General features: G+C 50.6%; 1 protein-coding gene across 1 annotated transcript; it reads left to right on the top strand.

Annotated features, from left to right (window-relative positions):
- Positions 1 to 6,912: 6,912 nt before the first annotated feature.
- Positions 6,913 to 10,536, top strand: LOC121985732 (brassinosteroid LRR receptor kinase BRI1-like). Its single transcript, XM_042539343.1, has one exon. The coding sequence runs from the start codon at positions 7,024 to 7,026 to the stop codon at positions 10,414 to 10,416; it is 3,393 nt and encodes a 1,130-aa protein (XP_042395277.1). The 5' UTR covers positions 6,913 to 7,023; the 3' UTR covers positions 10,417 to 10,536.
- Positions 10,537 to 11,706: the final 1,170 nt, after the last annotated feature.

Genomic DNA, 11,706 nt, shown 5'->3' with positions numbered 1-11,706 from the left:
AATTATTGATAAAATTAAGTTGTGTGTTCGGCGAACACGGGATGCTTATTTTATCGGGAGACAAAACCAATTCCTCCTCTCGGTCCTATCGTAGCCTCTTATTTATAGAGTACTATACCCACTTATACCCACCTTCATACCCATGTTATAGGGGTCGGCCAAGCTAGCTTGAGGATCAAGCTAGGACCGGCCAATCATGGGTGGTCGGCCTAGCTTGAACCCAAGCTTAGGTGGCGACCCTATTTAAATTAAAAGAATTTTAATTTTAAAATTTTCTTATGTGAAAGATATAATTTATTGAAGAGATTAAAAATTAAAATATCTCTTTTATAAATCTCTACAAAAGATTAAAGAAAGAGATTAAATCTCTTTCCTTATTTGTAGATTAGAAAGGATATTTTATTTCTCTTCTTTATAAATTATTCACATGTTGAAAAATTAAAATTATAGAAATTTCTTTTTATAAACCAATCATAAAAGGGATAAAAATTATTGGAGAAATTTTTTATAAAATTTCTGGAGACAAATTAGGAAGTTTTAATTAATTAAAACTCTCCTTATTTTGTTTTTTTTAAGTGGCCGGCCATTGTGTTTAAAAGAAGAAAAATTGTTTTAATTAAAATAATTTTTCTTTACATGGCAAAAGAATTAAGGAAATTTTGTAATTAAATTTCCTAATTTGCGTAGGCCAAGGAATATAAAAGAAGAGGTGAGGGTGCATTCATGGAAACAACCTCTATTATTTTTCCTCCCTCTTTTCCTTGGTGTGGTGGCCGGCCCTTCCCTTTCTCTCTTCTCCTTTTATTGGCCGAAACCTATCTTCTTGGTGGAGCTTTTGTTTGTGGCCGGATCAAGGAAGGAGAAGAAGGAGAGAAAGCAAGTCTAGTCTCTAGCATCCCTTGGAGCATTGGTGGTGGCCGAAATTCTTCATCCTTGAAGAAAATTATTGTGGCCGGCCATCCTCTTCTTTTCTTCCTCTTTTGTGGTGGCCGAAACTTATCTCTTGCTTGGAGTTCTTGTGGTGGCCGAATACTACTTGGAGAAGAAGAAGAAGAAGGAGAGAAAGCTTGTATCCCTTGGAGTTTGGTTGGTGTTTTGTTCTTCGTCCTTGGTGAAGCTTCTTTGTGATTGGCCGAACCTAGCTAGGAGAAGAAGAAGGTGCTTGGTGGTTTCTCATCTCGGAAGATCGTTGCCCACACAACGTCCGAGGTTAGAAGAGGAATACGGTAGAAGATCAAGAGGTCTTTCTAAAAGGTATAACTAGTAATTTTTCTTTCCACATCATGCTAGTTATTTATGGAAATAATACCAAATACAAGAGGCTTACGATTCTAGTATTTCGAATATGTTTTTCGAAGTTGTGTTCTTTTGTTTTATTTTTCCTTGTGATTTGATTGTTCTTTTCGGTTAACCTAAAGTTATTTTAGGAAATTAAATATTAGATTTCTATAAAAGGTTTTGTCTAGTCGGTGGTGGTTGCTCCCATATCCAAGAAGGCCATGTGCCTCGCCACGTCAGTACTGGGAACCAATTATGGAAATTAATATTTAATGGAATTAATAACTTAAGGTGATTTGGGTCGAACGTGTTAAGTTCCGCAGGAGATCCAAGTCAAAACCTAAAAGAACAAATAGATTAAGTTTTGGATCAAACGTGTTAAGTTCCGCAGGCGATCCAAAATTTAATTTAAAAGAACACATGGTAGCTAGGAAAAGGTTCAGACCTTTGTACAAAATTTTTGTACAGTGGAACCTCTAGGCTTTCCGAGTAGCAACCAACACCTCCCTTGTATTTCTTGGAGGCGACATGTCTTGTAGAGCTTTCACCTTGCTGGGATTGGCTTCGATGCCCCGCTCGGTCACTATGTATCCCAAGAAGCGTCCTCCTTTCGCTCCGAACAGGCACTTCTGGGGATTTAGCTTGACTCCGTACTTGCGCAGCGTTTGGAAGGTTTCTTCCATGTCTTTGAAGAGATCGGCCGCTCGGACGGACTTAATGAGAATGTCGTCCACATAAACTTCTAGATTCCGCCCGATCTGCTCTTTGAACACTTTATTCATCAACCGCTGATATGTGGCTCCCTCATTCTTCAGTCCGAACGACATCACATTATAGCAATAAGTGCCATCGGCCGTCACGAAGCTGACTTTTTCTTGATCTTCGCGGGTGAGCGGCACTTGGTGATAACCCTGGTAAGCGTCGAGCATACAGATCAATTCACATCCGGCCGTAGAGTCCACCAGCTGATCTATCCGGGGCAGAGGATAAAAATCTTTTGGGTAGGCTTTGTTGAGGTTCCGAAAATCTATGCATACTCTCCACTTGCCGCCCGGCTTGGAGACTAGTACTACATTAGCCAACCAGCTAGGGAATTGGACCTCGCGTATATGCCCGGCTTCCAGCAGCTTTTCTACCTCCGCACGGATGATGGCATTCTGCTCGGCGCTGAAATCTCTTTTTCTCTGCTTTACCGGACGGGCGTCTGGTCGAACATGTAACTCGTGCTGCGCTATGCTCGGCGAAATGCCAGGCAGCCCAAGTGTTGACCAGACGAATGTTGGATCGAAAAGAATTTAGATATCTCCACAATGACATGATATTGTCCACTTTGGGCCTAAGCCCTCATGGTTTTGCTCTTGGGCTCTACCCAAAAGGCCTCATGCCAATGGAGATATCTTTCTCTTATAAACCCATGATCTTTTCCATGTGTTTTCAATATGGGACTATGTTTGCAACCTTGCAACCCCAACAATCCCCCCCTCAAACAAAGGACCATGGGCTTCCCACGTCCGATCCTTGACCCACCAGGTCTTCCTGCCCCTCGGTCTACCTGACCTACTAGGACTTTCTGCCCCTCGGTCAGCTTCCCACTCCGATCCTCGACCCACCAGGACTTCCTGCCCCTCGGTCCACCCGACCTACTAGGACTTCCTGCCTGGTGTCTGGTCCTCTTGATCCGAACATAGGAGCCCCCACTTTCTTTGTTCGAGGTTAATATTGTACTCACATGGTTCAATCAGACCATAGCTCTTGTGCACAGTCGGCGGTTAAACCTTCTGGCAGTCCGGGCTTTGATACCACTTGTTGGATCGAAAAGAATTTAGATATCTCCACAATGACATGATATTGTCCACTTTGGGCCTAAGCCCTCATGGTTTTGCTCTTGGGCTCTACCCAAAAGGCCTCATGCCAATGGAGATATCTTTCTCTTATAAACCCATGATCTTTTCCATGTGTTTTCAATATGGGACTATGTTTGCAACCTTGCAACCCCAACAACGAAGACATCATGATTTCTTCTGAGACATTGGATCAACCCCTCTTTCTGCTCCTCCTCCAGATCGGACGCAATAAAGGTGGTGGCCTCCGATCGGATTGGATGAATCTGCACTTCCTCTTTTTCCTCATAAATTAAAGCAGGCGGCTTTTCGGTGATGGCGTTTACCTCGATTCGGGGCGCCTTCCGAGCGGAGTTAGATTCTATTCGGACCATCTCGATGTAGCATCGCCGAGCTGCTAACTGATCTCCCCGTACTTCTCCCACTTTGCCTTCGACGGGGAACTTGATCTTCTGATGGAAAGTTGAGACGACCGCTCGGAATTCGCTGAGCGCCGGTCGTCCCAAAATTACGTTGTAGGACGAGGGAGAGTCGACCACAACGAAGTTTGTTGTCCTTGTCCTCCTGAGCGGCTCCTCTCCCAGCGAGGTAGCCAGCCGGATCTGTCTGACCGGCTGAACTTCGTTGCCCGTAAACCCGTAGAGCGGGGTCGTCATGGGCAGCAACTCGGCTCGATCAATTTGCAGCTGATCGAACACCTTCTTGAACATGATGTTGACTGAGCTCCCTGTGTCAACGAATATGCGATGAATAGTGTAATTTGCTATTACCGCTTTAATGAGCAGAGCGTCGTCGTGGGGCACTTCAACTCCTTCTAAGTCCCCGGGCCCGAAAGTGATCTCCGGTCCACATGCTCGCTCTTGGCTGCAACCGACTGCGTGGATTTGGAGTTGCCGGACGCCCGCCTTTCTGGCTCGGTTGGAGTCTCCTCCGGTTGGCCCACCAGCAATAACATTTATCTCGCCTCGGGAAGTATTGCCTCTGTTTTCCTCTTCCCGAGCGGACGGTCGGGACCGTTCTCTGGACGCTCGGCGATTCTCCTGCCTTGGAGAACGATGTCGATCGGGCGTATGTTAATGTCGCCTCTCGGTGCGGGTCCGGTCGGCTTCATGGGTCCTTTGCCTCTTGTCGATGGAAGGAGACCGTCGTTAGGCCTTCCTAGGAACGGGATTAGCCACGAAGGGAAGACTTCGACAATCCCTTGTGTTGTGCGTATCCGTCCGGTGGAAGGAGCAGAACATAGGGGTCCATTTCTTCTTTGGCTTGCTCTGAGCGACAGCTACTTCTTGCACTTGGGCCCTCACACGAGGGGAGCGGATTGCTTCGGCCCTCGGTCCTCTCGGCGGCTGATGAGCGGCGGAGGGTTTTCGTTCGGCTGGAGGAGCTCGCTCGGTTGGTGTTTCTTTTCTCCTGGCCGCTTGCGCTTCCTCCACGTTGATGTATTCATTGGCTCGGTGTAGCATGTGATCATAATCTCGGGGTGGTTTCCGAATGAGTGATCGGAAAAAATCGCCATCCACCAGGCCTTGCGTGAAGGCGTTCATCATCGTCTCCGAGGTGGCCGTTGGAATATCCATTGCCACCTTGTTAAACCGCTGGATGTAAGCTCGGAGCGATTCTCTTGGCTCTTGCTTGATGGCGAACAAGCTGACGCTTGTCTTCTGATAACGCCGACTGCTGGCGAAGTGGTGGAGGAAGGCCGTTCGGAAGTCCTTGAAGCTTGTGATGGATCCGTCCGGTAGCCTCCGAAACCACCGTTGAGCCGATCCCGAGAGAGTGGTAAGAAAGACTCGGCACTTTACTCCATCGGTGTATTGATGGAGCATGGCTGTGTTATCAAACTTACCCAGATGATCATCCGGGTCCGTTGTTCCATTGTACTCGCCGATCGTCGGAGGCACGTAGTGCTTGGGCAGAGGGTCTCATAGAATAGCCTCCGAAAATTGGCGATTGATCCGCTCGGGAGATGAATCCGCCCGGGGAGCTTTCCCCTTTCTGTCATCTCGTCTGGGCATCTCGTCTGAAGAAGATCCTCTATCTCTTCGAGCTGGTACGGCTTCAGGGGTGCGAAATAAGGCCCGATGAAATGTGAAGGTGGCTTGAGGTGCTTCCGCTCGGCCACCCGACGCAGATGTTGCTTGTTGCTCCGGCCGCTCGGCTTCTGCTTTCTGTTTTTGCTCCACAAGTTTGGCGGCCCTCATTTCGACCAGAGCGTCGAGTTCTTCCCTCGAAAGCGTCACCGTGTGTTGTCGTCTAGCCTCGTCCATTGTTCTCGTTCGGACGCAGGTGCGTTCCCACAGACGGCGCCAATTTGATCCTGTCCGAACCAGAAGTCAACAGACGCTGGGCACGTGGCGCTCTTCGATTCGCTGATGTAGATCTTCAACTGGTGGCGCGATGCTCCGACGAACCTGCACTGAAGTCGAGCCGGGAAGGGGGTTCCTGGCGGCGACCCTCCGACGCTCAAGTCAGGTAAACAACGATGAAAAAGGTGACTCCCGAAGTCTCAGAATACCTAGCAAAATCTTACCTCCGGCGAAGTCTGAGGCTCTTTATATAGAGCTGTGAAGGGTTTGGGCACGTGTACCGAGGTGCACACGTGTCCTCTGTCCTTTCCTAGGTATACGGCTGTCAGAAAGCTTACCTGACCCATATCGCTACAGTCGAAGCATGCCCTCGATGGGACAGCACAATTTCCTGTCACAAGATCTGGAGCATGGCACACACGTGAAACCTACCGGTTGTCAGAGAAAGAAGTCCCCTGTCCTTTTCCCTTGCTCCAAACTTGTTGTCCGGGCGGACAGCTCCCTTAATATCCGGCCGGACATCCGTAGTAGTTTACTTGTGCTTTGTGGAGACTAATAAACAGGGGTGCTTTATGACCTTGGTCGGTCAAAAGGTCAGCTCGGTCCATGACCTTTTCAACTGAGCGTCGGAACCCCGATTTAACAGGGTGCCTTCCAACCATAAGTGCGAGCCGGCCGGACCCATCCGGGTATTCGATTCCATCGGCCGGCTGGCCTTCCGGTCGGACCGGCCGTAGACGGCCGTCCGTCCGGTCGGACAACACTCTCCCCGGATGGGTGGCTGCTCTGGTGACTTCCACTTGGCGTTGACTTTGCAATAAAAAGGGGGGGCCGCTCTTACTACTGGATCAATTTCCTTATATAACCTCGTGGGAGCTGTATAACAAATAAAAAAATATATGATAAAATGTCTTTTAATTTATTTTTTTTAAAAAAATATTTTTAATAATTTGTATAATTTAAGACGGCTTTTGAATTTTACCCCATATTATTATTATTTAAAAAAAATACTTTCGAGTGAATCGCTGGCACACTTCTAAAATGAAGCAATCATTCGCCACGGACACATCCCTAATACAAACAACCCAAACTCGGTGCAAGCTTTTCACGTGACAAATCCTGGACGCAAGGAACATCGTGAAATTATGGACATAATCCACCGGGCGGCGCCAACGCTCCTCTTCCTCCGTTGCGTTGCGTGCAATTTGAACGCGCCCGATCTCATCACAAAGCCAACGGTCCCACCGCACGGTGTGACGTCGACGTTGTGTCCAATCCGGCGGACCCAACCCCACCCATCACGGAAGATGCGTTTGGACGCGATGCGTCCCCTGAGCCTCTCCCCCGTCGCGCATAAACAAATAGTGCATTTTGTTACCGAGCCGGCTACGAGGGTACACGCCATGTGACCCCACACTGCTCCACAGCTGTCGATGCGGCCTTGGATTTCCTCTTCCTCTTCTCTCATCTTCTCATCTTGCTGTTAAATCACTCGCTCTCTTCCTGCTTCCCATCCTTTTCCACTCCACTCTGATGCCATCTCGTGTAACAGCAGTAGGAGCGGAAGGAGGAGCATCAGCGGAGGAGGCTTAACAGACATGAGGAGGAGGCTTCTTCGCGTCTCTTGTTGCTCTTCGCCGTCTCCCCTCTTCGTTCTCGTTTGCTTCTGCTTCGTTTTGGTGAGAGCGAGTGACTTGGAGCTGCTGGTCGCCTTCAGGGCCTCGGTCCCCAACCCGGAGATCCTTCCGAGTTGGTCGGGCCAGGCGCCGTGCTCCTTCGAGGGGGTCGCTTGCGACGCCGAAGGCCGCGTCGCCGCCGTCGACCTCCGCGGCGTCCGCCTCGACGCTGAGTTCGGCGCCGTATACTCCTCGCTCCTCGCCCTCGGCGGACTCCGGAGGCTCGCCCTCCACGGCGTCAATCTCACCGGAAGCATAGCAGATGCCGGAGCCGGGCGCTGTGGTGGCCTGCTCTCCGAGCTCGACCTTTCCGCCAACTCCCTCCGTGGCTCCCTCTCCGATGCCCGCGCTCTCACCGCGCTTTGCTCGGGGTTGAAGTCGCTGAATCTCTCTGGCAACTCCGTCGGTGGGGTTGTTCCGCCTTCGGCGGGCTCCGCCACCGGGTTCGGGCCGCTCCAAACTCTCGATCTTTCGTTCAACAAGGTCACCGGAGAAGACGACCTTCCGTGGTTGTTTTCCAGCCTCGCCGGGCTCCGCCGTCTTGAGCTCGTCGGAAACCACCTTAATGCCGGGATCCCGGCGATCAGCAACTGCTCCAGTTTGCAGCATCTCGACCTCTCGGCTGCCGGCCTGATCGGTGAGCTCGATGAGGGGGTCTTGGGCGGATGCCAGAGCTTGCTCTACCTCAACCTCTCCTCCAACCACCTCGTCGGTACTCTCCCCTCCGATCTCTCCTCCTGCTCTTCCCTAACCTCTGTTAGCCTCTCCAACAACAACTTCTCCGGCGAGATTCCGATAGCCACCTTCGCCGCGATGCCCAACCTCAAATCCCTTGAGCTCGCCTTCAATAGCTTCAGCGGTGGCCTCGGTGACTCGATCGCGGAGCTGCCGCAGCTCCAGGTGCTCGACCTCAGCTCCAACAACCTCAGTGGGCCGATTCCGTCGGGGCTCTGTGCAAACCCTAGCTTCGCGCTCGAGGAGCTCTACCTACAGAACAACAACTTCTCTGACTCTATCCCTGATTCGTTGAGCAATTGCACAAATCTGGTCTCCCTCGATCTCAGCCTCAACTACATCTCCGGTAGCATCCCCGCCAGCTTGGGCTCCCTCTCCTCCCTCCGCGATCTCATCATGTGGCAGAACTCTCTGGAGGGAGAGATCCCGGCGGAGCTCTCCGCCATCCGAACTCTAGAAAACCTAATCCTCGACAACAACGGCCTCACCGGGACGATTCCGGCGGGACTCGCCGACTGCGCCAATCTGAACTGGATCTCCTTGTCGAGCAACCGCCTCAGCGGCCGGATCCCCTCTTGGATAGGCCAGCTTCGGAACTTGGCCATCTTGAAGCTAGACGACAACTCCTTCTCCGGCCCCATCCCGCCAGAGCTCGGCGAATGCAAGAGCCTGATTTGGCTCGACCTCAACAGCAACCAGCTCAACGGCTCCATCCCTCCTGCTCTAGCCAAGCAATCCGACAAAATCGCAGTCGGCTTGGTTACCGGCAAACGTTATGTTTATCTCCGCAACGACGGGATCAGCGACCGGTGCCGTGGGACTGGCAGCCTGCTGGAGTTCGCCGGGATCAGGCAGGAGAACCTCAATCGACTGCCCGATCACCAGTTCTGTAACTATACCAGGGTCTACATGGGGAGCATGGGATACACGTTCAACAACAACGGATCCATGATCTTCCTCGACCTCTCTTTCAACCAACTGGCCGGTGAGATTCCAATGGAGATTGGGCAAATGTACTACCTCATGATCCTCAACCTCGGTCACAATTCTCTCTCCGGCCTCATTCCATCAGAGCTAGGGAATCTGCGCTTCATCGCCGTGCTCGACCTCTCCTACAACTCTCTCGAGGGCCCGATTCCTTCTTCCTTCTCGCGTCTCGGTTTGTCGGAGATCAATCTCTCCAATAACAAGCTCAACGGGACGATACCCGAATTGGGGCCGCTGCCAACCTTCTCACCGAATAGGTACGCGAACAACTCGGGGCTCTGTGGACTACCTCTCCCGCCCTGCCAAAGCAATGCGGGCGTCCACTCCGGCGACCAGAAACAGAGCACCCACCGGAGACGAGCCTACGTCGCCGGAAGTGTCACGATGGCAGGTTTCGTCGCCCTCTTTTGCCTTTTCGGCCTGCTTATCATCGTCTTCGAAAACAGGAAGAGACAGAGGAAAGAAAAAGGCTACAACGACAACTCAAGAGACATCTACATCGACAGCCGTTCCTTCTCTGGCACCGGCGGCATCTCCAATTGGAAGCTGGCCGCTCTGACCAAGGAGACCGTTGTCATCAACCTCACCGCGTCCGAGAAGCCCCTCATGAAGCTCACTCTGGCCGACCTCGTCGACGCCACAAACGAATTCCACAACGATTGCTTGGTTGGCTCGGGCGGATTCGGGGACGTCTACAAGGCTCAGCTCAAGGACGGGAACGTCGTCGCCGTGAAGAAACTTATTCACGTCAGTGGCCAGGGCGACCGCGAGTTCACCGCCGAGATGGAGACCATTGGCAAGGTGAAGCACCGCAACCTGGTTCCTTTGCTCGGCTACTGTAAGGTGGAAGAAGAGCGGCTTCTGGTGTACCAGTTCATGAAGCACGGGAGCCTCGATGACGTACTGCACAAGAGAAACAAAGGGTGCATCAAATTGAACTGGGAGGCCCGGCGGAAGATCGCCGTGGGTGCGGCCAGGGGCCTGGCGTTCCTCCACCATAACTGTATCCCCCACATCATTCACCGGGACATGAAATCCAGCAACGTCCTTCTCGACGACGACCTGGAAGCCAGGGTCTCCGACTTTGGCATGGCGAGGCTTATGAACGTGGTGGACACGCATTTGAGCGTCTCCACGTTGGCGGGCACACCGGGGTACGTGCCGCCGGAGTACTACCAGAGCTTCCGGTGCACCACCAAGGGAGACGTGTACAGCTACGGCGTAGTGCTGCTGGAGCTCCTCACCGGCCGGCCTCCTACCGACTCGCCGGAGTTCGGGGACAACAACAACCTGGTGGGATGGGTGAAGCAGCACCCGAAGCACCGGATCAGAGAGGTGTTCGACCCGGAGCTACTGGAGGAGAAGCTCCACCCGAGCATGGAATTGGAGCTCTGCGAGCACCTCAAGATCGCCTACGCTTGCCTCGACGAGCGGCAAATGCGGCGGCCGACAATGCTCAAGGTCATGGCCATGTTCAAAGAGAGACAGACGGTGGGTTCCACCGTCGAAACGCCGGCGATCCTGAGGGAAGACGCCCTCATCGAGGAACCGCACATGATCAGCGTCAAGGAAGAGAAAGAAGATAAATTCTAAGGTCAAATTTTCCATTATTGTGGCAGGAATTTTTCCCCAATAATGGTAATGGTCGCTCCCTCCCCTCCCTCCAATGTATCGTAATATTCCTGCCCTGTGGCCATGATTTTTCTTCGTTTCTTTTGTGTTCCATACAAATTTATCCTTTCATGTACATACAAAAGCGAATATTTCCTAGCTACATCTCAACGTTCTACAATTTGTGCTATCGGATTGCATCGCGATGAACTGCTGCGATTGCTACTAGCGGGTCACCCCTGCCCCTTCTCGACGACGACCCCCTTCATCACACGTCGCATGGCCCTCGACAAGCTCGGGTAGAGTAATTATCACTCGATCGCGTGTCTACGTTACACGAGAGCAATTTCTTTCCATGAATTGCTGTTCTATAAGATTTTTAAATTCCAATGCATTCACATGCAGCATCGACTATTCAGACATTTTTCCTGCACGATTGGCGATGCAAGCCTAACAATGTCCCCCAACCCCTCCTCCCTCGTCCACTAACCGTTATAAAATATATAATCATGCCAGCTTTTGCCTATAGAGATTAGTCCTGGTGCACTAAAACAACATTAATTAATTTCTTAATTAAATCCCCGCACTACTCACTCCCACTCGTTCCTATGCTCTCCTTTACCCAACAGCAAATCCAAAGCTCATCGAACCACGCACGCAGTACACCAACAAACACAACTCTGGGAAACAAGTAATGCAGGCACATGAAAGGCGCTGCGTGTACTCATAATCGCATCTCATCCCATCCGGCAGCACTGGCTTCATTAATTATGTACGCCATATATCTTTTCTTCCGCCTTAATTAAACAATTATACGCTGGTCAAAGGTTCCATTAAGCCTTTTGTCATCTTCCATATCTCTTACGTTCACGCCCCCACATGATTCTGACACCATGCGCGATTAAGAACGACTGAAATTAAGCTTAATTCCAGTTTCAGGCAAAACACCCAGTAATTAATTAAGCAGTGAATTTAAAGGTTTACACAGATTATTATCGAGAAATTATATACATCTATATAGAGTATTAATTGGTGTACTGATGGTACCTGATGGATCAAGGCACAAGAGAACAAAAAGAAAAAGGAATTGGCCTGGGGGATAAATTAAAATATTAGTGGACAAACCATGTGATTAGAGAGAACACGTGATGGTAGCTTGCAAGTTGGATATGTATATTTATATATATAATAATAGAGGGCATGCACTAGTGCGATCCACTCAGCTTAATTAGTTTCATACATTAGTACAAATTAGGAGATGAAATTTTCATC

This window comes from Zingiber officinale, chromosome 5B (assembly GCF_018446385.1).
Source record: "Zingiber officinale cultivar Zhangliang chromosome 5B, Zo_v1.1, whole genome shotgun sequence".
Lineage (NCBI taxonomy): Eukaryota > Viridiplantae > Streptophyta > Magnoliopsida > Zingiberales > Zingiberaceae > Zingiber > Zingiber officinale.
Note: the sequence above shows the minus strand (reverse complement) of the source record. Positions and strands in the feature narration are given on the sequence as shown.